At 36.3% G+C, this 24,076-nt stretch overlaps 1 protein-coding gene across 1 annotated transcript in view; it reads left to right on the forward strand.

The window, feature by feature from the left end:
- Nucleotides 1-20,315, forward strand: part of LOC136248174 (protein sax-3-like) — a 49,941-nt gene extending 29,626 nt beyond the window's left edge. The window contains exons 5-10 of the mRNA XM_066039988.1: nt 1,259-1,519; nt 3,937-4,050; nt 11,448-11,531; nt 16,741-16,827; nt 19,423-19,518; nt 20,248-20,315. Coding sequence (XP_065896060.1) covers nt 1,259-1,519; nt 3,937-4,050; nt 11,448-11,531; nt 16,741-16,827; nt 19,423-19,518; nt 20,248-20,291 — 686 coding nt within the window. The 3' untranslated portion in view covers nt 20,292-20,315. The remainder of the gene's footprint in view (nt 1-1,258; nt 1,520-3,936; nt 4,051-11,447; nt 11,532-16,740; nt 16,828-19,422; nt 19,519-20,247) is intronic.
- Nucleotides 20,316-24,076: the final 3,761 nt, after the last annotated feature.

Raw genomic sequence — 24,076 nt, forward strand, 5'->3', positions numbered from 1 at the left:
GATCACAGTAATTTTTCACCTGTATGGTATTCGATAATTTACAAAGGTTTACGGAGAGAAGCCCTTTGAATCATGCCGAATCATTTGTAACGGCTCTGTATTGCGTTAGATACTCTCCTCTCCCATTATTAACTCTTGGTAACATGCATGCCTTCATTTCTTATCATAAACCTGACTGCTGTGGATCGCTCAGATTACACCTTAAACGTTTTGACGAGTAGTCTGCATGGAATTGCAGTGGCTGAAATTCCACCTAGATATATCACTTTCGCTAGAAGAATTGTCCAAGGGGATGGTGACCATAATAAAATCCTGACATAATTATTCAATGAAATCTTGACCTCGCTAGACCATGATGAAACCTTGATGTTTGCTTTCCAGGTTAGCTGCTTGTGTCTTTCTCTTTGTATGGCAAGTTTCTCTGTGTGATGTGATATACTTTTCTCAAGTACACCAATCTTTCACTCAGTAGTCACTAGGACTGAGCGATACTGACATTTTGCTACTTTCACGATTGTAGAATGCAACAATATTATCACAATTATGATAACTATCATGATGTTATATCAGCATCATGCATACGCAACTTTGTATGAACCATAATTATTTAATACAAGGTGAAATCGTGTACAACTTGTGTTAAGGCCGTAGGCAGTTACAGCTTAATACAAACAGTATAATAAATAATGGCATCCTTAGATTTCAATGGTTTCTAACAGGTAAGCTTTAAACTGCATAGTAAGGTTTATTCACACAATGAACTGTATCAGAAGTGTAAGCTTGTTTTCTGGATCAAATTCTTCCACAACAGTATTCACCACCATTTTGAATTAACTAATACACATTTGCATGTGATGTCACAATATCACGATTATTTATAACACATATCAACATCACGATGTTCAAAGACAATCACGATTAATCCCAAAATTGATATAATCTCCCAGCCCTATTGATAGTTGATATAATCTCTCACATATACAATGTGCGCCCACTGATTATAGCATTACAATAGTATTAATATTGGATTTTTAGGCTGGATAGGCTTATTAGGCTGGATTTTAAAGCAATGCTGAAAAGTAAATTAGAGCATCATAGGCTCAAACCTGGCAACTACTCAAAATACATCCATACTTGTTATAATGTGCATATATTTGTAGTGATAGCATAATGCATAATAATTATGAGGGATACCATTCAACAGAAATGTGAACTATATAGAGCAAAATTGTATATTGATGAGCATATTTGTACACAGGTCTACCGAAAGTGACTGTGGGCCCATCCAGTAATAGGGTGGAGATTGGAGGAACTGTTAAGTTCACTGCCACAGTCAGTGATGTAGTGGAGAAGTTCAGATATCAGTGGAGACAAAATAATGTAGAGATTGATAGAGCAACTAGTAGTACTTACACTATTAAGAAAGTGAAAGAACGTCATCAGGGTGATTATGATTGCATAGTTTGTAATGAATATGAAGAAAAGGTTGCATCCAACAAGGCCAACTTGGTTGTTTATAGTGAGTTAGCATATGTATGTGTAATAGTTATACCACGGGCACGAGTGCTTTGCCTGATATATACACACAAGCACGAGGGCCGCAGGCCCGAGTGTGAGTGCGTATATACAGGCAAAGCTCAAGTGCCCGTGGTATAACTAATATGTTTTACTTTAGCATGTAGACCCACCTAATTGGCAAAAGCATTAGTTGCTATACCCTTCTCTTATATAGGGAACCAAATAAGCTGTGATTGTGGGATTGAATTTTGCCAAACAAACTGTGATTGTGGGATTCAATTTTAATACATCAAACAGTAGTTTAATTTTATTTTTGCTAATATAGCAATTTTAAGAGACTAGTGTTAATTATGTTACTTCAATTGCTACATTTACAAAAGTACAAAACAAATTACTGTTGATATATAAAAATTGAATCCCACAATCACAGGTTGTTTGGCAGAATTCAATCCCACAATCACAGCTTGCTTGATTCCCTCTATAAGAGAAGAGGATAACAGCATAATATCAAAGAAATCTGATGATTTCTAGATATAGTGTGCACTCCTATTAGGTGTGCAATGTCTCAAGTTAACGAGATATACGCACTGGTGGCAGTGCGTATATCTTGTTAAGGCAGTGTGTAACGAGATCTACGCACTACCTTAATGAGATATACGCACTGTAGCAGTGCGTATATCTCGTTAATATTTTGAGTCAGTGCGATATGTGATATATATGCACTGGCTTTCCTTTGATCTGAGGTGTGAAAGTGGTACACACACATATATATATTGTACGTACTCTAGTGTGCTTCTGGAATACTGCAGTACACACAATGCACACATACGTACGTAATGGACCTAACTTTGTCCTACACTGTACTCTGTGTCCCAGTTATTTTCGTTGACAATGCAAGGTGTCAATTCAAGGTAGCATGATACAGCTTCCCTGTGGCTGGCTACCTGGCATGCTTGTTGCTATTTTCCATAGCAACTGAATTTATTGCACAGATGCTTCTCAGTTGATTTGTAATGCTGTGCATTAGGCGAAACATAGCTGAAAACAAACGGTAATGGTAATTGATTGTTTGGGGCATGTGTTCAGATGCAAAATAACAGCACTCCTGGTATCATTCTTTGTTTGATGTAGTATGTGCTGATTAATTGTGTTGTCAAAATAAACAACTAGTAAAAGAAAAATGGGGACCAAAAAGAAGTAATGAAACAAGGAATACTGTAAGTTACAGTAGGTAAAAAGTAGTGAAACATTAGTAATGGGCATTAATTTTAATCTCTAATTCAGTTTTGGTTGTAGACTAAAGTAGTAATCCCTAATCAAGCTTAAAATTTCTATTTTTCATCTACTTGTGAAGATACATAAAGTTTATAAGGCTTTAAGACCAGTTTTGCAAAAGCTGATCACATAATATGTGACTGGGTCTGGGAAAACTCAGCTGGTCTTATCACCCATGACAGCAGGTTTGATTTTTCAGTACATACGTAAAACCACATGAATATACACTATCAAATTTCACTGTCAAAATCACCTAGGCTTGAGTGGTCTGCTTTTGCTGCAGTGGCAGATCTAGGTAGGTTTCCGTGGTTTCGAGAAAACCCCCATTTTACATTTACGTAGCTTAGTGGCAGTCTAACTAGCATCAGTATCGATGTATTGTCTTAGCAAACAACTATATGCCACTGTACTTCAGTAGCATACATGTAAATTGGACTTAATTAACACCGTTAAAGCTAGTAAATCTTCAACCACACTTTACTATTCACCCACCACTACATTAAAAACAATCGAGTTACTCTAATAGAGCAATCAAGTTACAACTTTTGTCCTTCAGTTAGCCATAGTGTTTACAGTTTAAAACATTGGATTTACTGTAAATTTTGACTAAAAGTAGCTTAAAATCCAACCTCAGAGCTTCTAAATTCTCAATATTTTCTGGAGAAATGTCCTCAGATATCTTCAGTTATATCAACTTTCAGAAACCCCCTTATAAAAATCCTAGATCTGCCACTGTACTTGCTGCTCTTCCCAAGTCCAGTGGTGAGGTTTGTGGCCTTAGTGGAATTTTGAACAACCTGGGGAAGGCTTTATGTGGTTGTACAACTCTGTGTAGACATATGCTGTGAGTGCTCTCTTTTGGCAACAACTCTTGTACCTTTACTGACTTTCCATTTTGTTTTGTCTTTATTTTATCTTGAAACATGATTTCAAACAATGATCAGCCTGAGACAATAACAGGACCACTTTTGTTAAAAATAACTACCAAAGTCCCATTTGTCTCAGTATATGTATGCTATAGTAGAAGCAATGGACCCAGGATGAAGTAAAGATGGAATTAGTGTAGGTCTGTAGTGTATACATTAGAGTTTTGCCGTGTACCAATACTTCACACTATGTTCTGTATATTTTTCCTGCTGTTAGTTCAACATGACTTTGGAAATAGATTATCTCGACCAGGATCATCACAAAGTTCTAAGTCTCCTACTGTCAACCCTGGAAATACCTCACCTCAAGATACAGGCTGTATAAACGTTGGTAAGGTTTTATGTGAACATGAAAATTAAAGTGTGAGTAATCTACAGTGTACATTACATTGTCTAAATCCCTAATTGGTTGCATATATTTGCAAGTATTTATGTTATAGCTGTAACATGCACATGAGGGCTTTGCCTAATATGTATGCCTGACAGCCCAATGGCTGATGACATACATATCAGACAAAATCCCAAATTCACTGTGTTACAGCTAAAATGTAACACTTCCGATCAGACTGCGCTGGGTCATCAAGCCAATATGAGTGCTACCACTATATACATTCCTAGACGATTTGCTGATGTCAGCAGCTGGTGTATTCTGGCTACATTTTGCTATGATGAATAGACAAATCCTAGAAATATCATGGAGAATTTCGGTTTTACAAGTCTACTGTTTTAATCAGTGCAGTTGAATCATTTATGGCATAATCATGGAATTTACTAAAGGCCTAGATGGGTAAGCTTGCTTGTAGAGTGGTTATAGTGGTAAGTGCATGTATCAGTGGGTAATGTTTGTATTCAAAAGTTGTGGAAATGTTTGCTATAGCACTAGTTCTCACATTAGCCCAATGTTTATCAACCTGTATATAGGATAGTGAGGATAACAAAATGCTTTCTGTCTGAGTGGTTTTATGGCCAAGTAGTGCATCCTAATCACATGAGTATTAATCAAGTGGTCTGAATGGTTATAGATTGATGCTCTGTTGGGTAAATTTTGTACGAGTAATTTAGCAAATTATGTTGACTTGAATTTTTTAAAACCATTTATCTCAGAACTTCTAAAATACGATTTGAATTGTTTTCAAAGATCCTGTCACATACGGCAGTTCACTCCAATAAAACAATACAATTTAGACACTTTCACTGGTATTATGCATTTATTAGCACAATGCTCCTTACTCTCTACAGTTGTTTGTAGTTGAACTCTCTACAGGTTGTAGCTGAACTCTCTACAGGTTGACTTGTGTTTAGCTGAAGGGTACTTGTGTGTAGTTGAACTCTCTACATTGTAATGTACCTGTATTTGAACTTTTAAACTTTCAACATGGCCATCAGGACTTGCAACAAATCTGAATTCTTTACAGAGTGACCCGTAATGTAGTTAAACTCTCCACTGTGTGACATGTTATCTCTCTACAGGATGGCGTGTTTGCAGCTAAGCTTGACTTGTTTGTAGTTGAACGCTCTTATTCTTTATTATTAATTCTTTATTATTAATTACTAGGCAGGCAGCACAGCTGGTTTGCCTAGGATGTAAATCACAAAACGCGTTACAATCAATAAGTTAAAGTATGTATGCTACAATGTGTATGTTACAATTACTAATAATAAACAGTGCATGTGTTGATTACAATTACTATTCATAAATAATAAGTTACAGCATACAGTACATACATATAATTGCTAGTTATAATCAATCAGTGAGTTATAGTGCATATATTACAATAAAAAGAAAAAAAAAGAAAAGTTACGATAATATAGTTATACAATTAATAACTTACGTAGTTGATTAGTAAAATTATCTAGAGTAGCAGCTTCAATAGCAGAAATGGGTAGTAAGTTCCAATCACGAAAGGATTTTAGAAAGTAGCTATTATGATAATGATTAGTTCTAGCAGTAGGTATATTGAAGTGAAAATAATGTTGAAATCTAGTGAAGGGTGTGGTGGTAGTGGCTGTAATATAGGTAGGTATTTCTAGTGAAACTGAATTGTGTAGTCCTTGGTATAAGATAGAGAGCCTTGAAATTTGTCTTCTAATGTTCAATGCGGGCCATTGCAACTCTGAAAGCATGCTGGTCACACTGTTTTCCCAGTTGTAGTTAGATTTTACCCATCTGGCAGCAATTCTCTGCACCCTCTCAATGGCTTGGATATCTTTAGATAAGTGAGGATCCCAGACAGAGGATGCATACTCTAGTTTTGGTCGAATTAGTCCCAGGTAGGCAGCGGATTTAACTGATTCATCACAATTGTTTAAGTTACGTCTCACAAAGTTTAGTGACTTTATTGCATTACTAGTAATGTTGCTAATGTGAGGAGAGAATGACATTGATGAGTGGAATAGGACTCCGAGATATAGATGCTGATTTGTACGAGTAAGTGCTTCATTGTCTATGTAATACTGGAACTTCAGTGGTGAGGTAGGTCTAGAACAGGTGAGTATAGCGCATTTGTTGGTATTTAGGCTCATCTGCCATCGCTTAGTCCATTGGATGATGTAGTTTAAGTCCTGTTGTAAAAGATGATGATCTTGTTCTGAGTGAATGACACGGTATAGTACACAGTCATCTGCAAATAGTCTGACACTGGATGTGATGTTAGTAGTAATGTCATTGATGTATAGTAAAAACATTAGTGGGCCTAAGACTGTACCCTGAGGAACTCCTGAATCAACAGGAATAGATGTTGAACTGTGACCCTTGATGACTACCCTTTGCGTTCTCTTTGTTAGCCAGCTGGATATCCAATTATAGATGTTACCTTGAATTCCATAATGGTGTAGTTTCTTCATTAAGCGTTGGTGTGGTACAGTATCAAATGCTTTACGGAAATCGATGAACACTAGGTCAACTGCGTGGTGATGATCCAGTGATAGCTGGATTTCTTCTACAATATTAAGTAATTGGGTCTCGCAAGAGTGATTGGGTCTGAAGCCGTACTGTTTATCACAAAGTATTTGGTAAGCAGTCAAGTGATCCATTATGCTGTGGTAGAGGATGTGTTCTAACAGTTTACTACATATGGAAGTTAAGGAGATGGGTCGATAGTTACTGGGATTGGCTCTATCTCCCTTTTTGAATATTGGTGTGACATTGGCTGTAAGTTCTGGTAGGTTGCCAGAGTTCAAGGACTGGGTGAATATTACTGTCAAGATTGGAGCTATTTCATCACAACAGTGCTTGAGAATGCGAGCTGGCATGTTATCAGGGCCACACGATTTGGAGGAGTCCAGGATAGAAAGTAACTTTTTAACTCCATCAACTGAGATTGGTATATTGAGCAATGGTGTTATGGGAAAGTTCAGGACTTTCAGGAATATAAGATAGGTCTTCTTTAGTAAAAACAGATTGAAATTGTTTGTTGAGAATCTCAGCCTGGTCTTTAGAATGGTACATAAGTGAACCCTTCACTTTAAGAGGTGCAATTCCATGAGTATCTTTACGAATGGTTTTGACGTACCTCCAGAATTTCTTATAATTAACACCACCATTATTAGAGAACATCTTGTTTTGATACTTGCTATGAGCTTCACAGATAAGATTAGTTATGCTGTTCTTTATGCTGCGATAGTTATGCCATGCTTCTTCTGTTTGTAAACGTCTTGCCTTATTGTACAATTTTTTACGTTGTTTCATTTGTTTCTTGATGTTACTAGTTATCCATGGTAATTCTTTATTTGATTTAGACATTGTTTGAGGTATATTAGTAGTTATTGCATTATTAATGGCCTGCTTGAATTTGTCCCAGTTTTCTTGAACACTATTAGAGTAGGGGTCAGAGGAAAGAAATTCAGCCTGAAAGGTTGAAATATCAGATCTGAGTTGAGTCATGTTACCCCTGTCATAAAGAAATATTGGGTGTACAATATCGTCAGATTCTTGTTTGTTGTTTAGCATTAGTTCACAGTACACAGCTTCATGATCTGAGATACCAGGAATGATCTCCAAATTAGTGACTGATTCAGGGTGTGATGAAAAGATTAAATCAAGGATGTTTTCTCCACGGGTAGGTTCAGTAACTAGTTGATCTAACCCAAACTCGTTTACGGATTCTAACAGTAACTGGTTTACATCAGTACCATAAGTCGGATTAGGGCTGATTTGGCCTGTACCATCTATCCAAGAGATACTAGGAAGATTGAAATCCCCTGCTAATAATATTTGCGGTGTTTGAGATGATTCATTATGGGACATATTTGAAAGAAAGTTATTTAACATGGTAATAGGTGTGACATTGTTATTAGGAGGTCTATAAAATGAACACAGACACAGAGGTTTGCTATTTGGGATTTGGAGTTTCGCCCAGATCATTTCTGCTTCATTAGATGGATTTGAAAGTTCTGAGATAATAATACTGTCTCTAAAACCTATAAATACGCCACCACCACCCAATGAATGGTCTTTTCTGATAATTTTGTAAGAGCTAGGTAAGATTTCAGATGATAAAAATGTTGAATCGATATGAGATTCATTTCCAAGGACGATATCAATGTTGTAGTGTAAAAGTAGTGCAGATAACTCATTTCTTTTATTTTGGCTTCTAATACTTCGACAATTGATGATTAAAATTTTGAGGGTATGATTACTTTGATTTTTACATTGTACTAGTGGGTCTAGTCAATTGCTTGATGATTCCATTTGATCATCTGGCAATACAGCTTGAGATAGAACAAGATTACGGTTTTTTACTTCACCATGGAGCTTGTTGTTAACAAAGATCCTATTACCGCGAATTTTAATTACTTTACGATTGATGTCTTTTTGGATTAGACTCCATCTTTCCTTGAGGAGAAGAGATTCAATTTGTCGTTCCTCTGGATTCATGTCTGGTTTAATGCATATGCCACTGGGAAGTGTGCTTGTTTGGGATAATAGAATAGATACATCAATGGCTCTATTGAACTTAATCAGAATTGGTGGGGGACGTCTAGATTGTTCTTGGTACTTGCCAAGCCTATGAAGGTCGCGGATGGATAAGGGACTTATGTTTGCATTAACTTTAGTAATGGTTTCGATAACACTACTAAGGTCACGACCTGAACGTTCATTTCTGGGAGCACCCTTTTCACATTCGTCAATTCCATACATAACGATGTTAAATTTACGATCATGTTGTAAGTTGTAATGGGAGTTAGTAGTGGCGGTTTGGACTGGGTTAGCATTGCTGGAGTTATTCTCTTGTGACATAGTGTCTTGGTTAGAATTTCCGGAGATTGGGGCTAACTTGCTTTCAAGTTCTTGCAGCCTCTCATCAAGTTTAGTTTGTTTGTCTTTAATTTTGTTGAAAAATTTAAGAGATAAAGAGACTTGGGGGCGACATAATTTGCAAAAGAACATTATGTTAGGGGAACACCCTCCAAGGATACCATATTCTTCGTCTGTGATACCAGCACATTTAGGGTATACCCACTCAAAACAACATTCACATTGAATACTGCCGTTTTCGGCATTTTTACTGCATACAATACATGAAATAGTTGACCCACCTGATTTGTCTTTCTGTTTTTTGGTGGGAGGGGTGCCGCCAGTTGGTCTGTCTCGTTTTCTATCACTTGCCATGGCTTAAGAAACGCTTAACTGGTACTGTTTTACCAAGCCTGATGTTGGACACCACGGTACGAGGTGGAGCGTGTGGTTGGGCGGGCGTTACTTGGAACAATCCAATAGGAGGTGCTTCAATTCTCTTTCGACTTTCACCGGTGACCAGGTAGCGTAGGAAAAGTACAATCCAGCAGGATAGGACTTCTGGGAACCACTGTAGAGCGAGGTATGAGGTCCGCGTGAAACTAGCCACCATTTACAATCACGTGAGTTGATTATGCTGGATTGCTGCAGGTTATCTCCAGGGAGCTCATACAAGCTGTCATAGACTAATGGATGACTTGTTACATAATATCTAACATAGTTGCACTTCCCGACAGACCGACTTGTGTAGGTGAACTCTCATGTAATCATTAAACTCACAACACGGAGGCTTGTTTTTAAGTGAACTCTACTTGTTTGGAGCTAACTCTCTACAGGGTTATATCATTGAACTCTCTATAATTATACAGAGTGACTTGTAATGGTAGAAATGTACCGATGATCAGACCAGTTACTGATTGGACCAGTTACTGATATGGTGATTTTTACCATACCAGTAATTGGCACAAACACTCAGAGAAGTGATATTGATAGTTTTTATAGAAGGTTTTAGTGCCATTATTAAACACCTTCTTCATATTTATGCTATCTATATAACAAGAAGCCATATGAAATATGTGTGGTGTTTTGTGGTTATAATGATTGTTATATTTTTACCCGAGTCTTCTGAAAACAGTTGCTGGTACACTTTAAGAATAAAAAATTGCACCACAGGATACACTTACTAAACAGACTCTTCTGTAATCTAGACAAGCTTACAACAAAGCATCTATTATGGTGTGTATACAATTTTTCTGTGTAGTGAAATAAAGGCTGCACCACTATAGGTACATTATAGTAACAAAAATTACATCAATTCTGTTTTCTCCATACTAATATCGGATCTGTATTAGTGATATCGATTATTTAAGGGACAGATTAATTGAATATTAGTATAATTTATACAACTGAAAAATCTTTAAACTTCTACACATCAAGCAACATACAGTATCTGAACTCTCTTCGAGATAACTTGTAATATAACTGAACATTCTGCATAGTGACTTGTAACATAATTATGCAGTTGAACTCTCTGCACAATGACTTGCAATGTAGGTGAACTTTCTACAGGATAACATGTTAACTCTTTGTGGAGAGGCTTGTTTGTAATTAACTCTCTACAGATAGACTTGTTTGTAGCTTTTTGGTATCAAACTCTCTACAGAGTGACTCTTTAAGTAGTTGGAGTCACTGCAGGGTAACTTGTTACAAAGTACAGGGTGACTTGTTACATAGATGCCCTACATAATTATTATTACTAATGGACAATTAAAATACAAAATTGATCAATAGGTCAAAGGCCTTTGACAATGTCCATGTCCAGTTTCTCTCCAATATTGGTCTAGTGAGTGTTTGAAAGAAGATATTGTTTTTGCCAGAACTACTTCATCAGGGTCATTCCATTGTTGGATTATTCTAAAGTTGAAAAAGTGTTGACCAATGCTTCTGCTAATTCTTTGTTTAAAAAGTTTCATTTGATGGCCCCTGGTAATACTGTCTAGTTGTAATGTATAAATATATTTTGGGTCAATTTGATAGTATGAGTTTAGTATCTTAAACACTTCAATTAGGTCTCCTCTTTGTTGTCTACAAAAAAGTGAGTGTACATGGTGGCTTTTAATACTAATGTTGTTGAATAGAATAGTGAATTTTGGGAAGAGTTGGAAGGAATAGTTGGTAAGTTAGCACATATTACGCTCAAGTCTAGTCTGTGTCTGTGCAGTTTGGCTTGTAAAGAATGAAATGCTGCACGAGAATGTAACTAGCTTACAAAAGTGGTCACATCTGCATCCTACATACATGCCTAATTTTGCAGTTACAGTAAATCAAAAGCCTGTATTTTTTTATTGTGCACCTACTTTGAAGGTGTTAATAAAACTCTTGTGCTCATGAAGACAAGAGCAATTTGAAAATCTTAGTTTCGTATTCAAGTCCCAATTAGATCCCCTTAGTCTATCTAAACATGTGGTTTACTACTATGTTATTTCATTCAGTGTTTGCATCAAGGTCGTCACAAGGTAGCCGTACTCCTCTTATTGACCCAAAAGTAGATAACCCAAGTGAAGGAACAGATTTTGGTAAGGTTTTAAATATGAATATCAAATGTGTGGACAGTCTACGAATGCAACTGGGTCTGCAAAAACAGGGCATGTGGGCACAAAGTACACCCTGTCACATAACAGGTAAAATCTCAGTGTTGAAATAGAATATTAGTATTCTGTAACTTTTAATATAAAGTCAGTTAAATGTTAATATATGTGAAAAATTGTATGACCATAGCACAGTGTCATAAAAAGTAATGAGTGATGAAAATGAAAAAGTAGGCAAATTTTATGTGCCCACATGCCCTGTTTTCACAGGCCTGGTCACAAATTTGCAATGACCACTATTCAATTGTAATTTATATGCATTTAGATGAATGACCCAATTCTATAGAGCATTTTAAACACGTGATCTTCATTACATAATTTTAAGTTTTGCCAACACGTCCACCATATTGGTGAACCACTGTACTGGTGAACCACTGTACTGGTGAACCACTGTACTGGTGTACCATGTAATAGTTCGCTCAATGTATCATGTTTACAGTATTCTTCTGGCGGTGAAGAGAACTCATACTAGAAGTGGAAGAGAAGTACATCTCTGGCAATTCTTTACAAGTTTGATTAATAGCTGCATGAAGGGCGGACTAAAAATAGAGCCATTCAACCAGGAATTTCTTATCTTAAAGACTATTCTGGACAAGTTTTGTTACTCTATGTGCTGTTCTTACTGGCACGTGAAAGGTATTGACTACTGGCTGCAGTACCACCCACTCAGCAGATCCACTGTACGGTGGTCTCAGCCTGGTTTTTAGTGAGATATGAGCTTTGTATGTCTTTGTAAAATGTTATTACTAATTGTTCCATGATAGAAAATGCTTAGCTAATGATGTTCTAAGATTCTTTGGTCCATTGTATACTCTGCACACATATTGCAATTGGGATTGCCAAAAGGAAGACTCTGGAGGTGTCTTTCACAGATCTTGTAGTTAATGCTATACTTTTAGGTATTACTGCTGAGGTGTTGAGACTGAATATACTAAAGTTGTCTTTATGTTTGATAACTTATTACAGTGGCCCTTCCATTATTATACAGCCATATCCGAACTGTAGAAATGATAGTTTTGTTAGAATAAGTGTGCATTCTATTAGACTAACTGAACAGTTCTGTACAGAAACAAATGAGCTTCGATTTCAATGATCTGAACACACACTGGGTTTAGATAATAGATGGGTCACCGTACTAATCATCTCTGCCCCTCAAATGTATACAAATGAAATACAAAACTTACAAAACCAACCATGTAAGACACAATTACAATAATCATACACTAAATGCAAGAACTTCATGAAAATTATAATTTTGGGTGATACACTTCCCAACTGTGAAGTGGTGGGTCTCAGTGGTGGTAAATACAATAAACATTTCTGACATGATTGTCATAACTGTGGCTTATCCAGTGTATGTAGATGTGGTTAACTTTAAAAGTTATACTACATTCGTGTAGTGCTGATGGGACACATGGACAGACATGACAACTTTTAATCAGAAGTGATCAAATCCCCTGATTTGTGTTTATATCATTAAATTGCAGACACTCGTTCTGGTAAATAATGGAGTCCAATGATATGGCTGTTTTTCTATAACAAAACAAAATATCTTACAAACTACATAAATGTGTGGACTGATCCATTTGTTATTAACAAAATAATATACATAGATTTTCTGGACATCTTCTAATTTTTGTAATTGATCATGACACTTAAGTTTGTATGCAGGTGTGCAGAAGATCTTCATGCAACTCTCTTTGTGTGCAGCACTTGCCATGGAGACATAACTATTACTATATTACCTGTAAAATGTCCATAGTTGGCAGCAGTTGAGATTTACATTTGCTGGGCAGTCGTACATACAGTTGACATGCTAGTTCTGATAATCCAAGCCTATCCAACACCTTTACCACTAGTAAGTTATACTAAGTGCTATACCTGGGTGTTCTTATTGCTGGACAGCAACCTAAAATTGACTCAGCATATCAACATGATTACTGCAAAGGCAAATTCAGTAATCAGCTTTACAATGTGACACAGTAGAATGTACAGCTGTACGTCTGGTTAAATGCTATTGTTATAATACATGTGTTCATCCCATTCATGAATAACATTTGCAAGCTAGAGATGGTACATAGTGCAGAGAAAGCCAGCAGAGTTGTTGCTGAACAACCTCAATATAACAACTAGTGTTATGGAAATGTTGAACAGCCTTACCCATCCCAGTCCTTTCTTTACTCAGACATTGAACCACTACACACTGGAATGATCACTCTTGTCAAGGATACCAAGAAACAGGTGTTTAACACGAGAAATTCTCTCAAGATTCTTAATAAAGAACGGCTTCTTTCGGTCAGTCCCGGTGCCTTTTGTGCTTATTAATCAACCTCCTAGCCTTCTAAAGCACAGCTAAAGATGAAATTTCTTCCACAGCAACCATGACTCCTCTCCACTACCAGAAAACACACTATACTAAGCAAACTATTACACGGTTCACCAGTGCTTGGCTCACCAATATGGCGGACATGTTGGCGAACTTTGAAGTTATGTAATGTACATCATGTGTTGTAAATGCTCTATTTACCTCAATCTATAAACTAGATCAAATTAAACATTTACAAATTTGTGCAAAAGGTACCTTTTCACACACAAAATGTGACCCATTTTGAGTCTTTGAACTTTGTAACTTTTGATCATGGAACAAAATTGCCTGAAATTTTCCATAAGTGTAGCTACAGTACCTGGCTGCATTTTGATACTAAAAGCACGTTAATCAGTATATGGAATCAAGTGTTAGATCTACCTATTATACTCAAAATTTACCTATTAATCTTTCCAAAATTTCCCAAATTTTTCTCCTATTATGCCCTATTATTCCATAATAATGCTCAGTTGGTTTCTGTGGCTAGTCGCTTAGTTTTCAAAATGCTGCTATAAGTAGTTTTGCCAAAATTAATTAATACAATTTAATAGCCATATCTGAATGAAGCATTTTTCTAGCCATAAATAGTTACAACAGACTTATAATATCTGCAGCAATAATTCAATTGTTTTCGATATTATTATTAATGTATTAAAGCTGTACATACATACTAAGTTAGATAGACAAATGTTCAAAGACTTGATGAAGATACACTGGTATAAGATGTACAAGTTTCAGAATAGCGCAGTTACATCCCTGATGCAGGCTGCAGATTGTTAACATGAAAGTTCTGACTGCTCTATTAGAGTATTTGAGCGTTCTATTAGAGTATCTCGATCTTTTCAGCCAGCACTCGTACAATAATGCCAGCTATATATCATTATTGGTAACTTAACTCTTTCGTCTAGTTAATCAAAAATAGACACACCTGTTACTTCCACCGATTATTCCCATGAATGTCCAATAATTCTAAAATTATGCTTGTAACCATCCCATTATTCCGGAATTATTCCCACAAAATTGGTGACCTATTATTCTGAAATTATGCCGGCATAATAAGCGCAGGCCTACTTACATCATTTTGTTTGCTGGTATGTAAAATGTGTGGAAAGATACCTTTACACAAATCTGATCACATTTGCTCTTTAGAATGACATAATTTTCCCAATGATACAGTAGTACATTGTACATCCAAACTACCTTGATTTACCATTCACTCAAGTCGGCTGTACATACTATTTTCAGTTATTGGTTTTTTGTAGTTTCTTGGATGCACTTCTTTTACAGTGAAGATGCTTTAGGGTGGATATACTGTACTTTAGTATGCATGTACATGCCATAATGTGTCCCATTCACAGCTGCAACCATTCATCATGATGCATATGGTAGATGAGTAGATCTCTCAGATACAACATATGCGTACTGTTAAAATTCATGAGTAATCGTAACACTTTACAGGTGTCTACGTTAATGTTTAAATTCAGCATTCTAAGTGTTGGTATGAAGGTGCTGTGATGACACTTGCAGGGTGTTAGCTAAAGTGTTACAAGAGTGTCAAATAAAACCATTGGTGTTATTTTTGGCCCTCAGGCTTGGGCATATATGTGACCAGATTTTACAAAACCGATCCAAATCACACATCAGACAAATCAAACTAACACCACCGGTGGATAGCTACACTATCGTACTACTGGTTTTCACTCTCAGTACTACTCAAACTACTCGAGGCTGGTTTTAACAGACGTCTTTTCTGAGTGATGTGGAGAGCTCGAATGGCGGTTTCTGGCCTTGTGAAGTACCTGGCTTGGCAAGAATCAGTGGTTTACTGGTGGACAGCCTGATAATGTTAGCCAGACATGTTTTCTGTTGAGTTTGCTACATATCAGCCACTAAGGAGCCAGCACAGCCCTGTAATCTCATATCTGGACTCCAATCGTGGTCTGCCTCCATTTTGAAGTAATATATACCACTCTGGTATGCTCACCTATTCGGTGAAGAAAGACAAACCTGCTTTCACCACATTACTTTTATACAGATGTGGCACAAAAAGAAATGATTGTGGGTTTCAATGGTTGCAGCGAAACCAAATAGCCACTTTGTGGGTGAATATAGTAACCTAAGGTGCTAAAATAAACACTTAGACATATAGGTTGGGAATGTTAGTGGCATCGTTTCATGCAGTTGAAATGTACTGCGTAGAAAAAATCTCCACATTGCAAAAATGATTATTAGGGATGCCTAGTAACTGAACTACGTATACAATGCTGACTCACTCAATTCTTTTTGCTTCACAACAATGCCCTTAACTAAACCAACGTGTTACATTCAAACCCACAATGCAAAACTTTAAGCAGCTCTATATAAATAATCAAAGATAGCTGATGCTTTGTAGCTGCCTCAGCATCAAAGGGAGTTGTGGTCAGGGCTATCATGAATCACCCTATGATCAGAAGTTCTGCCACGAAAGTGTGTAACTACTTTACAATAGTGGTCACATCTGCTATAATCCCACATGCATACTTGTGCAAGCCTAATTTTGAGGTACAGTGCATCAAATACAGTAAGTAAAATAATCTTAAAAATCTGCATTGTTTTATTGTGCACCTATATTAAAGTTACGTATACTGTACAGTGTTGTAAAACCTTTGGTATAGGGTGTTCATGAATGCACAAAATCTTGGTTTCATTTTGCAATCATATTTGGGAGACCTTAGTTTATCTCACATTAATTGGATGTGCTGTTTACTGCTATGTTTTTTTGTTCATTGTTAGCTCCACCAAAGTCGCCACCAAGGAATCCTGGTAAAGCACCTGTTATTACCATGGATGAATATAACCCACATCAAGGAACAGGTGGTGGTAAGGTTTCAAATGTGAATATCACGTCTACATTATTTGCAATGTCTAAATCACTATTTATATGTAATAAACCAATTCTATACTACTGTACTTTACTTCAATGCATAAACACAGCACTGTTTATGATCCAGACTGACTTAAACATTATTTCCACCAATATTGCTCTTTAGAATGATAATTATACTGTATCTATGGCATCACCCAATCATACATAGAAGCTCTGTACATCTGAACTACATTTATCATTCACTGAAGATAGCTACATAATCATAATTAATTTTGTCCAATTCACAGATGCAACCACCCATCATATGGTAGATCTTTCTGATAACGCACAATAAAAATCTACCACTGGTATTCTGCATTAACGAGAATGATGCTCTAATTCCAAATTTCACATGTCCACTGAGTTCTCATTACTTGGATACAGTAGTTATTTTGTATGTAACCCATTAAAATTTCTTTAGTGATTAGGTGTTCTTTCGGATTTAACCACTAGATCTGTGAAAAAGGGTGCTATTGCTTTTGCAAATTTCCAAGTTTGACAAATCATTACTCTTTATGGATACCTTAACCTACCACCAAGTCCGTAATAGCAGTATGATAGGGTTTTTTCGTAGATCTGATCACATGATATGTGACTGGATCTACAAAAAGTGTTCTATTGTCATATTTCCAAATTTGAGTAATTAAAACTCCTCATAAAGACTCCCAGTAGTGAGTCGTGGGTGCAGGGATCTCTCTGCCATCCAACACTAAAGCATAAAACTATAGCGCTTGACACGCTGCTGGGAAAATTGTGGCTGGTTTTTGGGTGACGTTGTTTCATGGGCCACGCCTACTCCTTTATGGTCCCTACTATACTATCGTACTGTATGATGAAAGCACAACATTACCAATATGTGATAAGATTGTAATAAAACCAATTCAAATCACAGTACACACCCAACAAAATCAAACAAACACCACCATTGTGTAGCTACACCACCATACATGAAGTTGACAAGGAGAAAATACCCTGACCTCCTGGCAGTCTCCTGTAAGCGTTCAAGCATTGATTAGATGACTGCAGGTACAAGGCTGCCCAGGTACAGTCGTGGATTTTTTTCTCCTTCTCCACCTTTTCAAACATACTTTATACAACTTTAAACAGGCTGTAGGAACAAGTGTCCTACAAACCTTCACACTTGTGCTGTAAAGCCTTAATAAATAAAATACCATTGGTTTTAAGTATTAGCATTACCCTAGGCTGGTTTCAAGAACCACCTTTTCTGGGTGGTGTTGCAAGCTCAAACAGTGGTATCTGGCCTTGGAAAGGATGATGATCAGCAGTACACTGATACAAGACCTATTGACTAAAGATTTTCTAAGTTGATTGTGCTGCACATCCACCACTAAGGCGCTGTGTAACCTCTTGTCATTAGTACAATCAAGAGTTCATAATATATATTATTTAGGAGAGTACCCAATGCCTGTATTGCCCCTTCAAAATGCACTGCACTGCGTAATAATTGTGCAACATTGTGTAACATGTCTGAATAGTTTAGTATAATTTCAGTAAACTCCAACACTTGGCTTTGCCATGAAAGACTTTTTGATAGGCGTTGATATACCAAAGCGAAGACCTACAAGTACTTCAAGGCCCTTATAGATCTTGAAGCAAATTAACACCTTTGGTGATGATGACTATTGCGTAACATTATTATGCAGTGCATTTTAAAGGGGCAATACAGTGTTGACTACTCTCCTAAATATATTTATTATGAACCTAAATATATTTATTATAAACTCTTGGTACAATTGTGATCCCCTTTCATTTCAAAGCTTACCTCACCATCCCACTCCACCCCTTTGTGAGCATTTGTGATATTATTTCACTACTCATTCAACTCATCAGATTTTCTATCGTATTTGGTGGAAACTGCACAAGCATCTACAAATGCTAGGAATTATTTGAATGGTAATAAATAATGAATCCTTGTGTAAATTTCATATGAGTGCTTTCTACCCTTGGCAAATTATAAACTTTTAAACCATTTATCTTGAAATTGCTGATAATTTATACAATTTGAATTGGTTTTCAGAAATTCTGTCACATAATAATTTTGAGGACCAAAAGTTTTTATTTAATTATTGCATCTAGTAGTTGCTCCGAGCATTCAACATTAGGGGACACGTCTAGCAGTTGCACCGGGCAGTCAAATTTAGGGGCCGAGAAAAGTAGTGCTAGCATTAGGGTTGGGTTCAGCTTTGGTTTCTTCTTCACCTTTAGGTTATGTTCTTCTTATACTGAGGCCACTATTTGAGTAACATTAATATGATAGAAAAGTAGGGGAGGTGGGTATCTAGCTAGCAGCGGTAGCCTAGTGGTTAGCATGCTTGCCTAAAGCTCCAGTAGCCTAGGTTCGAGCCCCAGCTGAGTTTCGTGATTTTTGTTTTTTTTTCGTTTAGTGACCCTTTTTTGTCTGCATTTTACTGTCAGTTCAATAGCCAGTACGGCTTATTGAACTGACTTTCAGTTCAGTGTCCAATGCCAATAATTTTACTCATAGAATAGAATTTTATTTATCATGCGTTAATCTTGTCCATCACTAGGAAACCAAGATCCAGGAAATCAAGAATCATCATTCTTCAAGAGACACTTCAAGATTTGGATGGTTGCGATTGGTTCAGGAATGTTACTACTATTAGGTATGGTGCTACAACGTGTACAGCTCAATGTGCTATAAAGCTACATACTGTGTTTTATAGGGCAAAAATAGGACTATGTATGGGCACAAACTACACCCTGCCACATAACCAGTCTTACCAAAATACTGCAATAGCATATTTCAATTCTATAACTCATATCATAAATGTAACCAATTAAATGTGTAGCCTTCAGTGCTGGTCACTGCATGTAAAGCTCTAATAATAACAATAATAAAAACAAGGGCCAAAAATTAGATAGCTATAGCATGATACCATAAAAGTTATGAGTCATTAAAATTTGAAAAGGTAGGCAAATTTTATGTGCCCACATGCCCTATTTTCGCAGGCTCAGTCACATTTTACTTACTGTATCTCAAACATTCAATTTGTCAAAGTGCTCCTCATAAAAATAATATATAAGACCAGATTAATTTGTGAAAAGGAGTCTTCCAAACAATTCTATTTGTAAGAACATACTGTAGTTTTTAAGACACATACAAAAGTTAAATTTTGACTATCTTTAAGCTATGTTGGTGCTCACTATTGACCAGTATTCAAGGCAGCCTACTTTTTTTAATCTAAAGTGATGTATTGTGAATTCAAAGTTGGTAAATTGGATGTGTGTGGAAGGCTCCTTTTTGAAAATCCGGTCACATTATTTGCATGATATGGTTTTTTACTGGTATTATTATTACTATTATTATAACTTGTCATTTTGTTTCTTTTTAGTTGTGTTGATAACTGTCATTCTGGCCACTCAACTTTCATCATGAACTCAATGCATGCATATATAGTTCATAGTTTTGTAGTTAGTTATATATATAGCTACATTGTTAGTTATATATAGCTACATTATTATTATACTGATTTATTAGCACGTTGTTGAGTTTTTGTGGGTTTTTTCCTCTAAATCTAGTGAACTTTGTTTGACTTAGTACAGTAGTTGATTTTATTTATAGAATTAGAGGTTTTCCCACACCCATGGACATGTAGTTCATAAACAATTTGTAAAAAAAAATTGTTTTCTACACAAATGTGTGTATGTGGATGAAAGTAACGTTGTTGTTATGCAATGGAGGGTACTTCTACTAAATTAGTTGCATCATAGGCAATTCACGATTTGAGATAAAAAAGCACTTGAACTGATTACTACTGTATGACATATATGTAACTGGGCCTGCGAAACAGGGAATGTGGGCACATTTTTCAAAGTTTCATCCCCCATATTTTTTCATGCTATCATGCTATAGCCTTGAAAGTTTCTGCCCTAATTAAGCAATTAACTGGCTTTATAGTTACAAGTTGCAGAATGAAAATATTCTATTCCAGCACTGAGATATGACCTGTTGTATAACATGGTGTAGTTTTTGTCCACATGTCCCAATTTTTGATGGCCCTGTCAATTTAATGAGGTTTGACCGACACAATTAAACTAGAAATAAACATACAGTCTGATACAGAGCGATGTTGGATCCTACAGTGAGCAGCAGATGATACAGTTAGCTATTACATATTCAAATCAAAGTATAAAGCTTTTTTAAAGTTTTTTTTTTACAATCTACATTCCATGTAGCTAGTAACCCACTCCAACTTTTGAGAAGAAACTTTTTAGAAATTTTATTTCATTCATGTTGTAAAGCTGGGTTGGTGATAAAGATACTGTTACTGCAGTAGATGTTTCAGTAAGCATAAATAAGTAAGTGTAAATAATAATAATAATAAAAGCATTGTGCCCCACATAAAGGTGGGGCGCAATGCATTACTAGGTTTTGTAAACTCATATCTAATGCATGTGAGTGCGTTGTTTCTGTTTCTTCCTTGAATACACTGCTTGAAGTTTCTTAGTTTACTACAGTGGTATATCCCCAGTATATGGAACAGTTAATTGTTTGGTATTTCAGTAGTTTTTCAGTAAACCCGCATTCACTGATGTTTTACTGAGAGTTTAAAACTTAGTAAAACAATTATGTTCCATATACTTAAAGTTACTGACATTTTACTATCAGTATAACTGGATACAACTACAGTAAAGTAGCTTAACAAATTAGTAAACTAACAACCTTCAAGCAGTGATAGTTGTTTTGTACTATTGTGCACACCTGCATGCTATACCACACATGGTTTCATCATGTGCCATATACTGTACACAACCATTGGAGCCTGCATGGTCACACATCTAGCTAGATGCATTAATTTTTGTGCCTGCAACAACAATTTCGAATTCCTATACTTCCCAGATCAGTGTGTCAACGTGCCCATGACATGGTCTATGAACATGTCTAGACTTAATGTTGTGAGGTCAACAAGTAGAGATTTGCTGTTCTAGTTTTCCTGCATTACTTCTACCATTGCCCAGCTAGAGGCCAGGACAAGCTCATGCAACTCATTGATCATTCATTCCTGTGGTATTAAGTAATTGTTGCACATGTCTGTATAATGTGTTGTTCAACATGTCAACTATCACTACTCTTCAAAATTTTGTTTTTTGTCAGAGTTTTTTCCTTAGGTAGGCCTGTGTCAAATATGCCTGCATAATAAAAAGTATGATAGGCTATGGTGCTATGCGACCATAATGGCATATTAGGAGGAATTTTCAAACTATAGAGCTTAATTAGTTGCGGTCAGTGGAAACAGAGAACTCATATGCATACATATCTCCTTAGATCAATACTCTCTAATAGAACAGTCATTTTGTAGTGAAATACTCTAATAGAGCATTCACTGATGAAAATGTTCCAGGATAATTACATGAAAAGTTGCTAACCTAGGAGCATAACTCAAGCATAGTGGGAACACTAAAGGTGAAACTTTTGAGAGCATTTTAGCCAAAATTTTGAGCATATTTGACTCAGGCCTACCTCAGGTCATTGAAATGCTATAACTATGTAGGAGATCATGCCTTGAATGTTTCTAAAGTAACTAATGTTAAGTTTTGAGAGAGGCAAATAGCAGTTTAAATGGAAAAGGAATCATACATTGTAGATATATGTGACCCAATTTATGATAAGGTACCTTTTCACGCACAAAATTTTTGAACCTCATAACTTTTTCATTGTTTTCATTTGATTGTGTATTACAATTCTGGTCACATTATAATTTACGTGTGCAATGTCCCTAAGAAAAATTTCAGGTCTCTATCACTCTGAGCTTTAGACTATTTTTACTGTATTGGCAGATTAAGTAATTGTGATTGTTCTATTAGGGTAGTTGACTGCTCTATTAGAGAATTTTTCAATCTGAACCCTAGATACCCTTGAAAATCAATTTCAATTGCCTGAACATAGTTGAACAGTTTCTGGAAACCTCAGAAACCTCCTGGATTTGATTGCCCCTGATCTTTAGTGATCAATTATACATTTAGCCACTGGCCTTCCATATCCTAGTTTTTTTTCTAGAAGTTCTTAAGCATACTAATAAAAGTTGCTGAGATAACCTCTTCAGATAGGAAGTATTAGAAACAAGTTTTGGGTAGATGCCAAAAAATATAGCAATATATAATAATTATATATAATTTCAGTGTGTGACCTATAATTCATAATTGATTATAAAGGACTCTGGCTATTGATTAGGAGACATCAGTGACGCCAGGGGCAGTGGAAGGGAGGGGGGTCAAGGGGGCTGTAGCCCCTGTGAAAAAAATTATGGGGGCTTAGCCCCCCTAAAATTATCTGTAGCTGTGATGGAGAGCTTAGCTCAATAGCATCGATAATTCAAGATACTGGAGTAGAGCAGTCAAGATCGAGATACAGCAGTCACAATATTCTTCAGAAGAGCAGTGTAGCAAGCTATGTTATAAATAAGGAATTTAGTCTAGTTGGTGGAGGGCAACCAGGTAGTGACCTTTTTTTTGGTCTTCAACTTACAGCTACGCCATGGCATCACCCCAGCACCCCCTAAAATAAAGGTGTCTCCTCTGCCCTTGAGTGACACCCCTTAACATTATTATTTTAGGAAGATTTAACTAGTTTTATATCTTTCTTTGACAATATACACTGCCTGTAGTGTATATATTGTGGAAAAACCAATGACTCTACAACATCTTCACAATAGGAGTTGGTAGACCCTTTATATGAGAAGTACGCAATCAAAAGTCAAATAATTTGACATACTCCCACACACATAAATTCAATCTACTATGAAAGTAACCTCCAAGTACTTGTCAACTGCCCTATTATACTCCCCTAGCTACACTAGTATATAGGTATGGGTAGGGAGGTAGTTTAGATTTTGTACATGATAGCTCAAAATAATGAACCAGATATACACTACAAAAGCATAAAGTTTTGACAATGGTAAAGTTAAATTAATTTGCTGTGCATTTAGTTTTGTTTTTTACTTCACATGCATGTCGTAATTGGCAAATGAAGTTTGGTGAATTTCAAAAGTTAGTCCCACCAATGATGTTCAAAAGTTGGGTAATTCATTACCTTACTACCTTACAAAGTCTCGAGTGTTTATTCAGTAGAATACATACTCAAAGAATGATTGAATGTTGAGTGATTTACGGTGCTCACAACCATTCTAAGTCATAAAAAATTATCAGCACTATCTCATTCCA

Source organism: Dysidea avara, chromosome 2 (assembly GCF_963678975.1).
Source record: "Dysidea avara chromosome 2, odDysAvar1.4, whole genome shotgun sequence".
NCBI classification, from domain to species: Eukaryota; Metazoa; Porifera; class Demospongiae; order Dictyoceratida; family Dysideidae; genus Dysidea; species Dysidea avara.